Source organism: Macrobrachium rosenbergii, chromosome 10 (assembly GCF_040412425.1).
Source record: "Macrobrachium rosenbergii isolate ZJJX-2024 chromosome 10, ASM4041242v1, whole genome shotgun sequence".
In the NCBI taxonomy this organism is placed as follows: domain Eukaryota; kingdom Metazoa; phylum Arthropoda; class Malacostraca; order Decapoda; family Palaemonidae; genus Macrobrachium; species Macrobrachium rosenbergii.
In genome coordinates, this window is record NC_089750.1 from 9,745,128 (window position 1) to 9,758,777 (window position 13,650).

The 13,650-nt window shown below is 37.7% G+C and overlaps 1 protein-coding gene across 1 annotated transcript in view; it reads right to left on the reverse strand.

Annotated features, from left to right (window-relative positions):
- The window catches only part of LOC136842483 (aromatic-L-amino-acid decarboxylase-like), a 42,329-nt gene that overhangs the window by 11,710 nt on the left and 16,969 nt on the right, over nt 1-13,650 (reverse strand). Inside the window, exons 2-12 of the mRNA XM_067109863.1 lie at nt 11,518-11,853; nt 11,234-11,399; nt 10,510-10,580; nt 4,664-4,900; nt 2,995-3,094; nt 2,426-2,529; nt 2,114-2,181; nt 1,759-1,849; nt 1,222-1,415; nt 692-837; nt 384-460 (exon numbers count right to left, since the gene is read on the reverse strand). Coding sequence (XP_066965964.1) covers nt 384-460; nt 692-837; nt 1,222-1,415; nt 1,759-1,849; nt 2,114-2,181; nt 2,426-2,529; nt 2,995-3,094; nt 4,664-4,900; nt 10,510-10,580; nt 11,234-11,399; nt 11,518-11,718 — 1,455 coding nt within the window. The 5' untranslated portion in view covers nt 11,719-11,853. The remainder of the gene's footprint in view (nt 1-383; nt 461-691; nt 838-1,221; nt 1,416-1,758; nt 1,850-2,113; nt 2,182-2,425; nt 2,530-2,994; nt 3,095-4,663; nt 4,901-10,509; nt 10,581-11,233; nt 11,400-11,517; nt 11,854-13,650) is intronic.

A 13,650-nucleotide genomic window follows, 5' to 3' on the forward strand; every position in this document is an offset into this window, starting at 1 on the left:
TCTTCTTGACCTTCGTTGACGTTTCTTCGTGACCTTTGTTGACGTTTCTTCGTGACATTTGTTGACTCCATGATATCACTTTCTTCTCATCTGGAGTCTCTTTGATAAGGGAGGTAGTAATACTCCTCGCCTCACTTAGCTTGGCATTGGTGTTTTCCTCCTAGCTTTGTGTGAGTTATTCTCACTGTTTATATGTTACAACTTTTCACGTATATACGTAAAGAAGAGAGAGAAATGTCAACAAAGTTTAAGAAATAAAAAATACGAGTGAAAGGTTCTCTCACTTCTGCGAGTGACTCAGGACGCGTTTACGACCTGACCTGACGAGAGAGGGACAGAGAAAGAGAGAGGGAGCGAGAGAGGGAGAGGGAGACGCTACTCACTTTGTTGTCGACAATCTCGTCGTTGATGATGTCTTGCATATCTGTTGCGAATTGTGAGATCACGTCCCATGCGTGGTCTGCAAAAGAAAGAAAAAAATTCTTTAGTATTGAATTTGATCCTTCCCATCACAAAAATGTAAACAAATAAAGGAAAAGGGATTACAAAACTAAATTAGACCTTTGCTCTTTCAAAAAATAAAAAGAAAAAATAAAGAGTATGAAACAAAGTGATTTAGAATTATATTGTTCAAAACTGTCTAGCAATGAACTCGCCAAATCGCGGCTAACAAATCGCCAGAGTTTCTTACCTATGTCGGCATCAGTTGCATTCTGTGCGCAGACGCAGAACCTGATGACGTATTTGTCGTTTAGAGAGGCCGGTACCATGTGCAGTTTTCCGGAGGCGTTAATGGACGAAAGCAGTTTCTGATTGATCTGGTTGGATCCTCGTAATCTGGAAGGGAGAGGAAAAACTGCTGTTAAAGGCTGAGAGAACTTTTATTTCCAATGTGTTTCAGTGTTTAAATATTTTGCATTCGCTAAGGATGTCGATGAAAGATGGATGAGTAGTGTAATTATCCTGTTAGGTCCAAGGAGGAAAGGTTGCCTCATTTTTAGATGCACGAGGAAAGGGTATATTTAGCAAAATTCGATGAAAATCACTTAACTGAATAGAAAGGATTTGTATATCTAACGTAAAATACCAACTGTCATACCCATTCTTCCCTTTTAAGTCAATTTATTGCACCATTTTCTTAACCCTTAAGTTAACTCCATCTACTTTGCTACCAGATATTAAGTCCCAAGTTTCATCAAAAACGATGTCCTCTCAATTTACCTGAAACACACAAGACCAAGATGGACGGGACTGGCGACTTCGAACCGACTGTCTTTCCTGACGTGGACTTCGAACCTCTGGGCGAGACGACAGTGCTCTCGGATGTACTTCTGGAGACCCTCCACTCCGAAGGACCTGATCACGAACCACAGCTTCAGGGCTCGGAAGCGTCTGCTGAGGGGAATTCCCCAGTGCTGTAAGCGAGAAGGAGAGAGGAAGAAATGTTAGATTGCAACGCACAAATAGTCGTCTTTGAACCGTTACAAGAGCTGTGTCATAGGAACAGTTGTTATTTAAGATTAAGGTAGCTTTATGCCAGCACGGGCTCTTGCCCGTAGAGCAGCCCGTAAACATAGGCATTGAACCGCTAAGTGCGTGGCAAGTGGGTAAAAAAAAAAAAACCATGCTGGCTAAAAACTGATAATTTTATCCATTCATTAAGATATGCTTACTAAGACTATTGTTCACGATTGACTTGTATGAGAAATTATATTACTTTCAAGTGATTTACAATGTGGTCGCTCGTAGAACACTTACCCTGTAGTCAATAGATTTCTCAGAGTAGGAGTGCTGTAGATAAAGTGGGTCCACAACAAGTGCCTGGGTTAACCTGAATCTGTCTTTCACCCTGCAATGAATTAAAATGTACATTTTTTTTTAGTGAACTTCTAAAGTTGGAAAGTCAGTATGTAACAGTGTAGCATGCAAAAAACTTTCAAGGTTATGAAGTCCAGATTGCGAAAATTTTATAAATTCCAGAAGTCAGAAAGCATAGTATGTGAAATTATAATAACTTCTAGTGTTAGATAGTGAAAAAGAGTATACTGCACATATATTCCCGCGCAATTATAAAATATTAAAAAAAGAAATAATCAAAAGCAGATGAACTTACCACATAAGTGAGCAGTCGAAGTTGGTCAACATGAATTTGTTGGGGTTGAAGTTGAAGGAAGATGCGTACTGAAGAGATGAAAGAATAAGCAATTAGTAAATAACCTACTAGTGTTCGAAATGCTAAAAGTGACCCAGAATATGAAAAATCAACCCAGAACTTCCTCTGGATAGAAGGAAACACGTTAACTGAGACTCAAATCGATTCCTTACATTTGTCAAGTTACTTTTGAAAGTAATGAATCCTATATACACAATTTGTTTGTGTAGTTATTAAGTTGATAAATCCCTCTTATTATCCTCATTAACTCACCTCAATACCCTTCATGGGAGCCCTCAATTCGGGGCAGATGAAGGAGTTTCCAGCATAGGCTCCGTCGACGTGCAACCACACTCCGTATTCCTCACATACGGGACCTATGGAAAAAAAAAGTTGAAAGGGTTCTCTAAGTTAATTTTGCTGTATTTGTTTCTTTGCGACTTTCAAAAAAATTAGTCTTATTTTTTGGCGAGGTGGGAATGATTTATGATAAATTCGTATTTTGATGATTCTCGTTTTAGCTGGCATTTCTTTTCGTATTTTTTTTTTTTTTGTAATTAGAATTCCTTATGCAAGACTTTGTTGTTTTTTTATATAATTCACAGTGACTCAATTCACAGTGACTAGTAAGGTAAAAAAATTATAACATTATATAAGTTTTGTATAGATGTACACATATAAATGTGTATATATATATATATATATATATATATATATATATATATATATATATATATATATATATATATATATATATATATATGTACAGTATATATATTCATGCACACACAGACATACATACACAACACACGCACACATAATCAGTCTCATTTCCAACTCACCAATCTCGGCTAGATTATCGAAGGAACAGCAGGACGTGGTTCCTAGAGTTGTTTCGACGTAGAATGGGATGAGTCCCATGGCTCGGTCCTCCTCCATCACCTGTAATTAAGAGAAAAAAAAACGTTCGTCAATCGTTTAATCGGGTTAAGTGGTAACGTTTTGTTTCGAGTCCTCGTGAGTTAGGACGAGCAGACTTCCCGCGTCATTGTATGACTTATTGCTCGAAGGCTTGGCGTTACGTTTTCTTTTGCAGTTATCATATTTTTCTTATTTAAAATGATTTTGTTTTTTCTTCCTGTTTTTGGAGGAGATATCTGGAGTTTTTCAAATAGTAGAATAATTCTGAAATAGTTCCCAGAGTTTTTTTTTTTAAAGGAGCTGTTATTTTGTAAGGTTACCACGAACTTATATATATGTAAATATATATATATATATATATATATATATATATATATATATATATATATATATATATATATATATATATATATAAGATTATTATATATATATATATATATATATACAAGATTATTACATGGAAGCAAAATTTAAGTCATAGTGTTTTTTTTTCTTTATTTTAGAGAATTTTTCGGGCAACCACAATTTCAGCATTTTAAAATTAATATTTCGTGAGGTTTGATCAAATTTTATATTTTCTGAAAAAATCCAATGTGTACAATAGACCTTTTCCAGATATGACGATTTAATAAAATTGCATTATTTTCCATAAACAAAATTAATATATAAAATAATCTAAACTGAAATTCTAAGTTAAAATGTCTTGTACCGGTAAGAGCCCTGTTTCCAATAACCTGAGAATTCTTTGAAAATGCAGCGTTCACATGCATTGCGCATTGCCTAGCCCCGTTCAAGAGATCAGTCCTAACAAAAGACAGTCGGATCGTGAGACTCGAACCCTCTAAAGCTTCGGTGCCCTTCAAGGATTAAAAAGCGAAGCCTATCTGTCAACATGGAAGGTACTCGTTTTTAGTACGTTTTTGTGACTATATATTTATCTTCATTCTATCTATTAACTCCTCTAAGACCAATTCAGCTGGAAAGTACCCGCACAAAAACATTTTTTTAATTTATCTACTGGAGGTGGTTACTATAAAAAAAATATTTTTTGAAAATACAAAGTTATTGATTTTTTTTCTGATCAATTCCACTCTGCTTTTGGATTGTTTAAGTTTTGGATTTTACGTTCTGTACACCGGAGAAAAATCCATTGATCTAGGTTTGCGTAGGGAAAATGGTGTTTAGTTTTGGGAGAATGTCAAAAGAATAGGAATTACTGGAGAAGGATGGGAAAAATGGAGATAGATAGTAAGGAGAAATCTGTGAACATTTGTTACCAGCACTGAGTTTCATATGTTTATAGGAAATTGATGGAATGTTAATGAGAGAGAGAGAGAGAGAGAGAGAGAGAGAGAGAGAGAGAGAGAGAGAGAGAGAGAGAGAGAGAGAGAGAGAGAGACTTATTTGACCTGTAGATTGTCATTGAGTTTCTTATACTTATAGGAAATTAATTGATTGATTGATTGATTATGGTTGTAAGAAATTGATGTATTGTTAAAAAGAGAGAGAGAGAGAGAGAGAGAGAGAGAGAGAGAGAGAGAGAGAGAGAGAGAGAGAGAGAGAGAGAGAGAGATTTTACTTCTAACTTACCTGCTGTAGAGTTGAGCCCCTGAGAGACTGGTTCTCATCTGGTTCCAGAATCCTTAGCTTGACGAAGGCCATCATGGCGGCCTTCTCGACGCAGGAATGGGCTTCCTTGCTGCAGTAGGCCATCATCTTGGACAGGAGGAGCCCTTCCTCGACGAAGGGGTGTTGCTTCTTCAGCTGGCGGATCATGTGGGCGCGGGCGGCCAAGAGAGACACCAGTACGCATTCTGATGCTGATCCCTAGAGGGTGAAAAGTAGAGAGGAAGTGTCATGTTAGTGAAACAGGCATCAAGTTTAAGTTAGAATTTAGTTTTAATTTATGTTTGGTAATACCTGTAATAGCTGAAGGCAGATGTTAGTCCGAAGAGCCCTTAATTAAATAGTGTGTATGTTAAGACAAATTTTGGTATTTCTGTCTTTTTGACGGATTATGGGGCATAAAAGCCACTGTCATTGTCGTTGTTGTTACTGCTGTTGTTGTTTGTTTGTTATTAATTTCATTGTTCTAAACTGACATCAAAAGATGCAATTCCTCCAAACCCCGTCCCTTTACCAAGAAACTCATCCAGTCAAAGAAACAATACCAAAACACATTTCTTTAAAATTCATTCGCAGCATTATCCGACCACCTCATAATTCTCTTATCATAATTTCTTTTAGGAACCCAACGTATCCTTCTTTAAAATGCCATCTCCTCATTATTCTGCGAAGCCAATTTTTTTTTTCTCAGAATAGCCATGCAGGAAAATCTGCGATCCCTGGCTGGCTAAATTCATCGGCATCCCTCTGATCTCTTCCAGAGGAGAAGAGAACAATGAGATGAGTGCCTTCCTGGAAGCACCTCCTCCCTTCGATGACGTGCCTACATAAGCAGTTAGCCCTTTCCCCCCAACTGAGAGAGAGAGAGAGAGAGAGAGAGAGAGAGAGAGAGAGAGAGAGAGAGAGAGAGAGAGAGAGAGAGAGCTTTTCATCAGTAGGTAGGAAATAACAGTTGACTGTAACGTGATCAACAATAGTTACACTTATAATTTTAGAGAGAGAGAGAGAGAGAGAGAGAGAGAGAGCTATTTAACAGATGGAAAACAGCAGTTGATTGTAATGTAATCACTTATAATTTTAGAGGAGAATACTGATATAATTTTTGAGAGAGAGAGAGAGAGAGAGAGAGAGAGAGAGAGAGAGAGAGAGAGAGAGAGTTACCAAAAGCCTCACATTGAAAGTCCTTCCTTCAGATAGAAAAGAAAATAAAAATAAAAACGAGATCAACCATTCAATCCTATATACTGTATATATATATATATATATATATATATATATATATATATATATATATATATATATATATATATATATATATATATATATATATATATATATATATATATATAATATATATATATATATATATATATATATATATATATATATATATATATATATATATATATATATATATACATATAGATCAAAAAAGGATATCCTTTTTGCTCTCTTATGACAATCCTCAATCATCGAGACGGATTGAAAATGACGTAACTAAGCCTGCCATATTTCAATAACTTCTAGATCGGGTAGTACGGATTTATTAATAAAAAAAAATTCCAGAGTGTGTGGGGGTGGATCCCTCATATCCTTGGGGGGGCTTACGATATCCTTCGCAGTCCTCTCTTGTTAAACCGCTTATTGTAGGCAGACGATCCACCTGATTGCTTTTGATGTTTAACCCGGGGAATTTTATGTCATCAGATATTTATTCCCAATTTTACATTTCTTTTATATCGTTGAGGTAGGTCGCTCGTTTACTGATTATTATTATTATTATTATTATTATTATTATTATTATTATTATTATTATTATTATTATTATTATACGATTCATCTGATTACTTTTGATGTTTAACCCGAGGGATTTTTTATTTTTTTTCCCCAATTTTATATTTTTAATATATCGTTGAGGTAGGTCGCTGTTTTATTTATTTATTTATTTATTTAATTATTATTATTATTTATTATTATTATTATTATTATTATTATTATTATTATTATTATTATTATTATTACTGTGAGGAGGAGGAAGATACCGATACTTATGTATGATTTTATATACTATGATTGAAAAGAAAGCGTCAAATTTGTTATTCATGTGTGAAATAATATAATTAAATACGCATAAACACGTGTTCCAAGCGGCATTGAACTGACAGAGGGAGAGAGAGAGAGAGAGAGAGAGAGAGAGAGAGAGAGAGAGAGAGAGAGATATGGGGTGGGTACCTTATTCAAAATGCTACCCAAGAACGAGATAATGTTTTTCTTTATGTGGGACAATTAACAATAGAATAAATGTTTTATTTCGTCTCTCTTTAAAACGTGAGCTACCTAAACCTAGGAAAGAAATTTAGATTAGATGAGACAGGAGTATAGTTTCTTTTAGAATTCGCTACGATGTGTTTTTTTCACTCTTTCACAAAAGAGGATTAAAGTTTTTTTTTTCTTTGCTCGCTTTAAGAATAGATTCATTCATTTGATGTAAATCTACCTAGAGTTTTTTTTGTTTTGTTTTACGAAGGTGGGTGTAATATCAAAGTCTCCATGAGCGGAATAGCCGACAAGATTTGCGAGAACTTCATCAAGTTTGTAGTTGGTGAGTGTGAGAATGCTGGTATTTTGGAGGTTCATTTAAAGGTGCTAATTCGGGGAAGATACACACAACACGCACACACATACACACATAAATGTATGTATGTATGTATATATGTATATATGTATATATATATATATATATATATATATATATATATATATATATAATATATATATATATATATATATATATATATATATATATATATATATATATATATATATATATATATATATATATATAATAATCGATCTTATCATGTCTCCAGTCATTTACAGCCCTGCTGTTCCGGGAGCAATCTTTTCCGCCTCCTTCGCAAGATGTCACCGCAAATATTCCTTCGGTCCCTCTTTTTCAAACACCCCAAAAACGAGGCAAAACGAGGCAAAACTCCCACCTGGAACATCATTATATAGCTTAAGGATATATAGAAGAAGAAGAAGGAGATGAAGAAGAAGAAGAAAGAGGAGAAGAAAAAGAAAGTCGAAAGTCAGATTTTGGACTAAAAGTTCGCTCGAGACCGACTCTATTGTGAGGGGTAATAGCCACATATCGATTTCTCTCTCTCCTTCTTTCTCTCTCTCTCTTTCTTCCTCTCTCCCTCTCTCTGGTGTTCTCCGTTAAATTCTTTCTCATTCGCTTTTTTATTTAAAGGACGAACATTTTTCTTGATAAACTCGCTTTAATGAGAGCAAATATTCCCAAATGATAAGAGTTAAGTTTGGATGTAAACTCATTTCCCGTCAGGTTTGGCTAAAAATACTTGTTTATTGCTGCAGCTACTAATGATACTACTATCAGTAGTAGTGATCATAACGATTATGCCGTTGATGTGATTCATAATAAAAACGAAGACGAAAGTCGCAACCGCAAACTCATTTTTAGTTTTCTGAAAAAGAAAAATATTGTGCCGGTTTTGTCCGTCCGTCCGCACTTTTTCTGTCCTCCCTCAGATCTTAAAACTACTAAGGCTAGAGGGCTGCAAAATCGTATGTTGATCATCCACCCTCTAATCATCAAACATACCAAATTTCAGCCTTCTAACCACAGTAATTTTTATTTTATTTAAAATTAAAGTTAGCCATGATCGTTCATCTGGCAACGCAACAACACAGGCTACCACGGCTGACTGAGAGTTTCATGGGACGCGGCTTATACAGCCTTATACCGAGACCACCGCAAGATACATGTATTTTCGGTGGCCTTGATTATAAGCTGTACAGGAAACTCGTTTCTTCGGCGCATTTTTTGCTTATTATCTAAAATTTACTGGCAAGATAAACGTGGCGATAGAAAGCAAAGGTTTCTTAAAAACCTTATCACAGTCGTTTCCCTTTTTTGTAATAAGTTTAATTATGACATCCTCACGTAAGGCCCGCCCTGTATGCTAAATTTGAACTGTCATTGACCTGACATGCGAATTATTGTCGGCAGTGATTTTTCTGGTAGTACACGTCTCTTACGTTAAGCTTGAATTGGCGCTGTTACCACTCTTAAGAATCATAATGAACACTTTGGAAATTCTTGTGTTTATTTGTTATAGATTCTGGTGTTCCAAAATTCCCATCTGTTGCTTCAAAATCCAGGTTGGGGTGTTTGACTTCATTAGAAGAAGAAAAAAGTTAGAAAAAATGTAGGATCGTCCCAGATGTCGCTGGGTAATCTGGATCATTTCTTTTCGCAATATTTATGGAGGGCGCCGGAGCCCTTGTGCTTGTCGCCCGGACGATTTCGTGCCATCCTCCGTTCCATCCATCTCTACATGATATCGCTGCTTGACAATTGCAACGGCCTTTAGTCGAGACAATTCAATTTCGCTGAAAGGAGGAGGAAGAAGAAGAAGAAAAAGAAGAAGAAGAAGAAGAAGAAGAAGAAGAAGAAGAAGAAGAAGAAGAAGAAGAAGAAGAAGAAGAAGAAGAAGAGAGAGAGAGAGAGAGAGAGAGAGAGAGAGAGAGAGAGAGAGAGAGATAACCTAGAAGAGAAGAAGAAGAAGAAGAAGAAGAAGAAGAAGAGGAGGAGGAGGAGGAGGAGGAGGAGGAGGAGGAGGAGGAGGAGGAGGAGGAGGAGGAGGAGGAGGAGGAGGAGGAGGAGGAGAGAGAGAGAGAGAGAGAGAGAGAGAGAGAGAGAGAGAGAGAGAGAGAGAGAGAGAGAGAGGTCTAGAACCTGGTTTGAAGTTAACCCATTTCTCATTTCCTCCTTTTATATTTTGTTCTAGCAAGACTGTTGCATTGACATGGGCTTCAGGGCATTGCAAGACACAGATATCATTATGGTGTTAAAGTGCATTGTAATAAAGTACATTGTAATGCATTCCAGTAGTGTATCACATCGCATACTGCATAAGTATCTCAAAATACAAAGGTCGTTGTACTCCTGCGATGTGTTACATTGTACTGTATTTCAATTATGTGATGCATTAGGCGTGGTCGAATGAAACCAACATTATCTTTGCGTATCGTAGCATTGTACTCTATGATGGATGATGTATTCCAGAATTGTATTGGATTGTACCGTACGACATTGCATGATCCACAATGCATTAACGTTGCAAAGTGTGTTGCAATGTATTGGTCCAAGTCTTTACATTGTTTTTTATTGTTGCATGGTAATCCAATTCACATTGATATGGTAAAGGTGGCGATTAAATTGTTATAGTCAAGGTGTCGATTTAGTGATTATACGTAAGGCGTCGATTAAATGATTATACTTAAGGTGTCGATTGAATCATTATAGTAAAGGTGTCGATTAAATCGTTATAGTAAAGGTACCGATTGAATTATTATAGTCAAGGTGTTGATTCGATTATTATAGTAAAGGTGTCAATTAAATCATTATAGTAAAAGGGTGGATTGAATTATTATATTAAAGGTGTTGATTAAATCATTATAGTAAAGATGTCCATTGAATAACTAGTACTGGAAAGGTATCGATTAAATCATTATAATAAAGGTGTCAATTAAATTATTATAATAAAGGGATTGATTGAATCATTATATTAAATGTGTCAATTAAATCATTATAGTAAAGGGATCGATTCAATTATTATAGTAAACGTCTCGACTGAATCATTATAGTAAAGGTGTCGATTAAATCATTATAGTAAAGGTGTCGATTGAATCATTATAGAAATGGCGTCGATTAAATCATTATAGTAAAGGTGTCGATTGAATTGTTGCAGTAAAAGGTGTCGATTAAATGATTAACTCACCTGTATGACGCCACCTCCTTTGCTGTTCTCGGAGAAGGACAGGAATTCCTCAGGCAAACCGACCATCTTTCCTGTTGGGGAGAAGCAGAAGAAGCGTCAGAGCTGGTAACGGAAAGTCATAACTGGGAGAAATGTCTGCTCATGTGCCTATGCAATTTTATCCCCGTACAGGTGAACTGTGCTTGCAAATGCACGCATGGTGCTGTGTGTTGTGGTTGTTGTGTGGGAAAGAGTTTACAATAAATGATAAAGGAATGAAGTATTGTGTGTGGAAAGCGTTTACATTGAGTGATAAAGGAATGAAGTGTTGTGTGTGGAAAGAGTTGACAATGAGTGATAAAGGAATGAAGTGTTGTCTGTGGAAAGAGTTTACAATGAACGATAAAGGAGTGAAGTGTTGTGTGTGGAAAGAGTTTACAATGAATGATAAAGGAATGAAATGTTGTGTGTGGAAAGAGTTTACAATGAATAATAAAAAAATGAAGTGAGTAAAAGTTAACAAGAAGTGGGTTTCGATAAATTTTGTCTTTTAGTGTATCTTTTCTAAAATGGTCTGCTGTGTTTTCTTGTTATTAATGGCAACAGTAATAAGATATTTATTCAATGAATAATAAAAAAAGAGTGTATAACATGAGAGACAGCTGTATAGAGAGAGAGAGAGAGAGAGAGAGAGAGAGAGAGAGAGAGAGAGAGAGAGAGAGAGAGAGAGAGTAGCTTATCTTACCTAGCCAATCTAAGACTATGGTCTCGAGTTCAGTGCAAGCTGGGGAGGCAGCCCATGAAAATCCTATGCAGCCAATTCCGTCACTCAACATATCCCCCAGGATGCTTGGGTAGGAGTTCCCCGATGGGAAATAGGCGTGGAATCTGGGATGCTGCCAGTGAGTCACCTGAAGAAGGAAACGAGATATCGTTAGTGACCTAAAGGACAGAGTGGTTGTTGCTTTTGGTAAATTTTCAGAGACCTTGTTTCAGTGCAGATGAGTATTTTCGTGAAGCATTACTTACCCCGGGCATGATTTTGTTCTCCACATCCTTCATGATGTCGTCCCAGTCTTCGCCCTTCTGCGGCGCCTCCAGAGGGACCAGGTCCTTCAGGTAGCCCGGCTCTATGGCAGGAGTGACGCGTCTGTTTTCGATGGTGTCCATGTAATCGGCGATGTAGTCCACCATCTCACGCCCCCTCTTGCGGAATTCTTCGGAGTTCATTTTGATGTGGTGTTCCCCTCGGGTCTTGTAAGACGACTCTCTAACCTTTGGAAGGGTTTTCCCTCTCGAATTGCTTATCAGGTACTGCTGAGGTGGGGTGCGTTACCTTCGGAGTTTTCGGACAGGTATCACAATCTGTTGATAAGAGAGAAAATAATCTTTTAGAAAGATGTACTTCGTAAAATAAAAGTTATTTGTAATGGGGTTAAACATTCAAGTTTGCAGTCCTCCATTACATGCAGGGAAGCAATGGCACCCTGAATTCTTCCCTCCCTACAACATCTCCAACCATCTTGAAAAAATTTTCTCATGAAGTCTGCGGCTTCTCATTATGGCTTTTTTTTTCTCTCCTTTTGAAGGATGGTTTATAAGTGCGGACGAGAGAGAGAGAGAGAGAGAGAGAGAGAGAGAGAGAGAGAGAGAGAGAGAGAGATAAGGTGCCGTTGTGAGTCAGTGGGGGCACGCGAATAGCACCCAATTTACTGGTAATGTTCATTTCCTCTGGCGCCACCCACCCATTCTTTCACCAGCCCAAGAGATTCCATGGTGATGACTACCGCCGCGTTATGCAATCAAAATCTTTTGCCCAACTTCTCCTCCGACTCGCCGCCCACGCCTGCGATTCTTCTTTAAATTCTTTAAGGACCCCAACAGCGCCTTCACCTAACGCCCTTTCATCTTATTCCAGGCACCGCGGCGGCCCTCATTCTTTGGGGGAATCTTCTGGAACCTTTCACGATCACCGGGGCGCGTGTATCCAAGTACATCCGATACCCCTCTACCTTATTGGTAGTTTCTCGAGGTTTAGGACCTCGGGTGAGGTATCATCGAATAAAGGCGTCCTTAAACTGGGTACTTTCTCACGAAATTAAATAGTAAATAGAATCTGCGGTCTCGGTTTGACCTTCCATTCACACATCCTTCATTGATTCCAGACACCATTATCGCCTCTATCCTTCAACCCTTCTTTTCCATGCCTTCCCTTCTTACTCCCAGCTCACTATCTTCTAGCTCCCTCCCATCCCTACCCGCCCCCCCCCCCTCTTCCAGCAGAGAATCCTGGACAATGAGACTCGTGCCTGGAATTCTCTTCATTCCGGAATTCCCACTTCGGTATAAGATATGGAGAGACCCAACCGCCCTCCAGTGCTCCCGCCTAACCCAGCCCAAACCATAGCTGGTTGAAGGCAGAGGCTGATTTTATTGGACTGTTCTTCGTTAGCTTTACTGTCTAGTATTCCTTCAAACACACACGTACAGAAACACACACATGTATATATTTATGTCGGTGTGTTTTTTTTAATAGGTTTCAGTCCCTGCAGAAATCTTATTCTCGGTTCAGCAGTTCTTTCTGAATTCGACAGTGATCGCTGTCTAGATATTTTTATGGAGCCAACACCTGATAAGTAAAATGGTTTTGTGTTTATATATGTATATATATATATATATAAAGTTGTGTTTACACATTGGAGCTTATATATGAAAGAACATACCCATTTACAAGCGTTTCTACGTCCTGGACCAGCCCTAACAATTTAGGAGTGAAAAAATTAAAAAAAATCGCTAAACTATTAAAAACTAGTAGGGTTGCCCTTTCCTCTTGTTCTTTATAATCATCCTCTCATCTTTCCCCGAAACCTTTGTGCTCCGTTTCCGTGGAGCTGAGATGAACCTGGGCTGTCCCGAAATTGATTTTCATTGTGATGATTGAGGACTCGGCATCAGCCTCCTGTGCACAGTCAGAAACGCCCACGCTTCTCGAGGGCATCCCTTCGTTAGAGTCAAGCCCTGGAGCCTCTACACTAAGATTTTTATCTCCGTAGGGGGGGAAATGCCGTCAGTGCAACTCACGTGGTGTACTGTAGGCCCCTGGCTGCAACCCATTTTATTCCTTTACTGAGCCTGCGTTCATATTCTTTCTTCCATCTTACT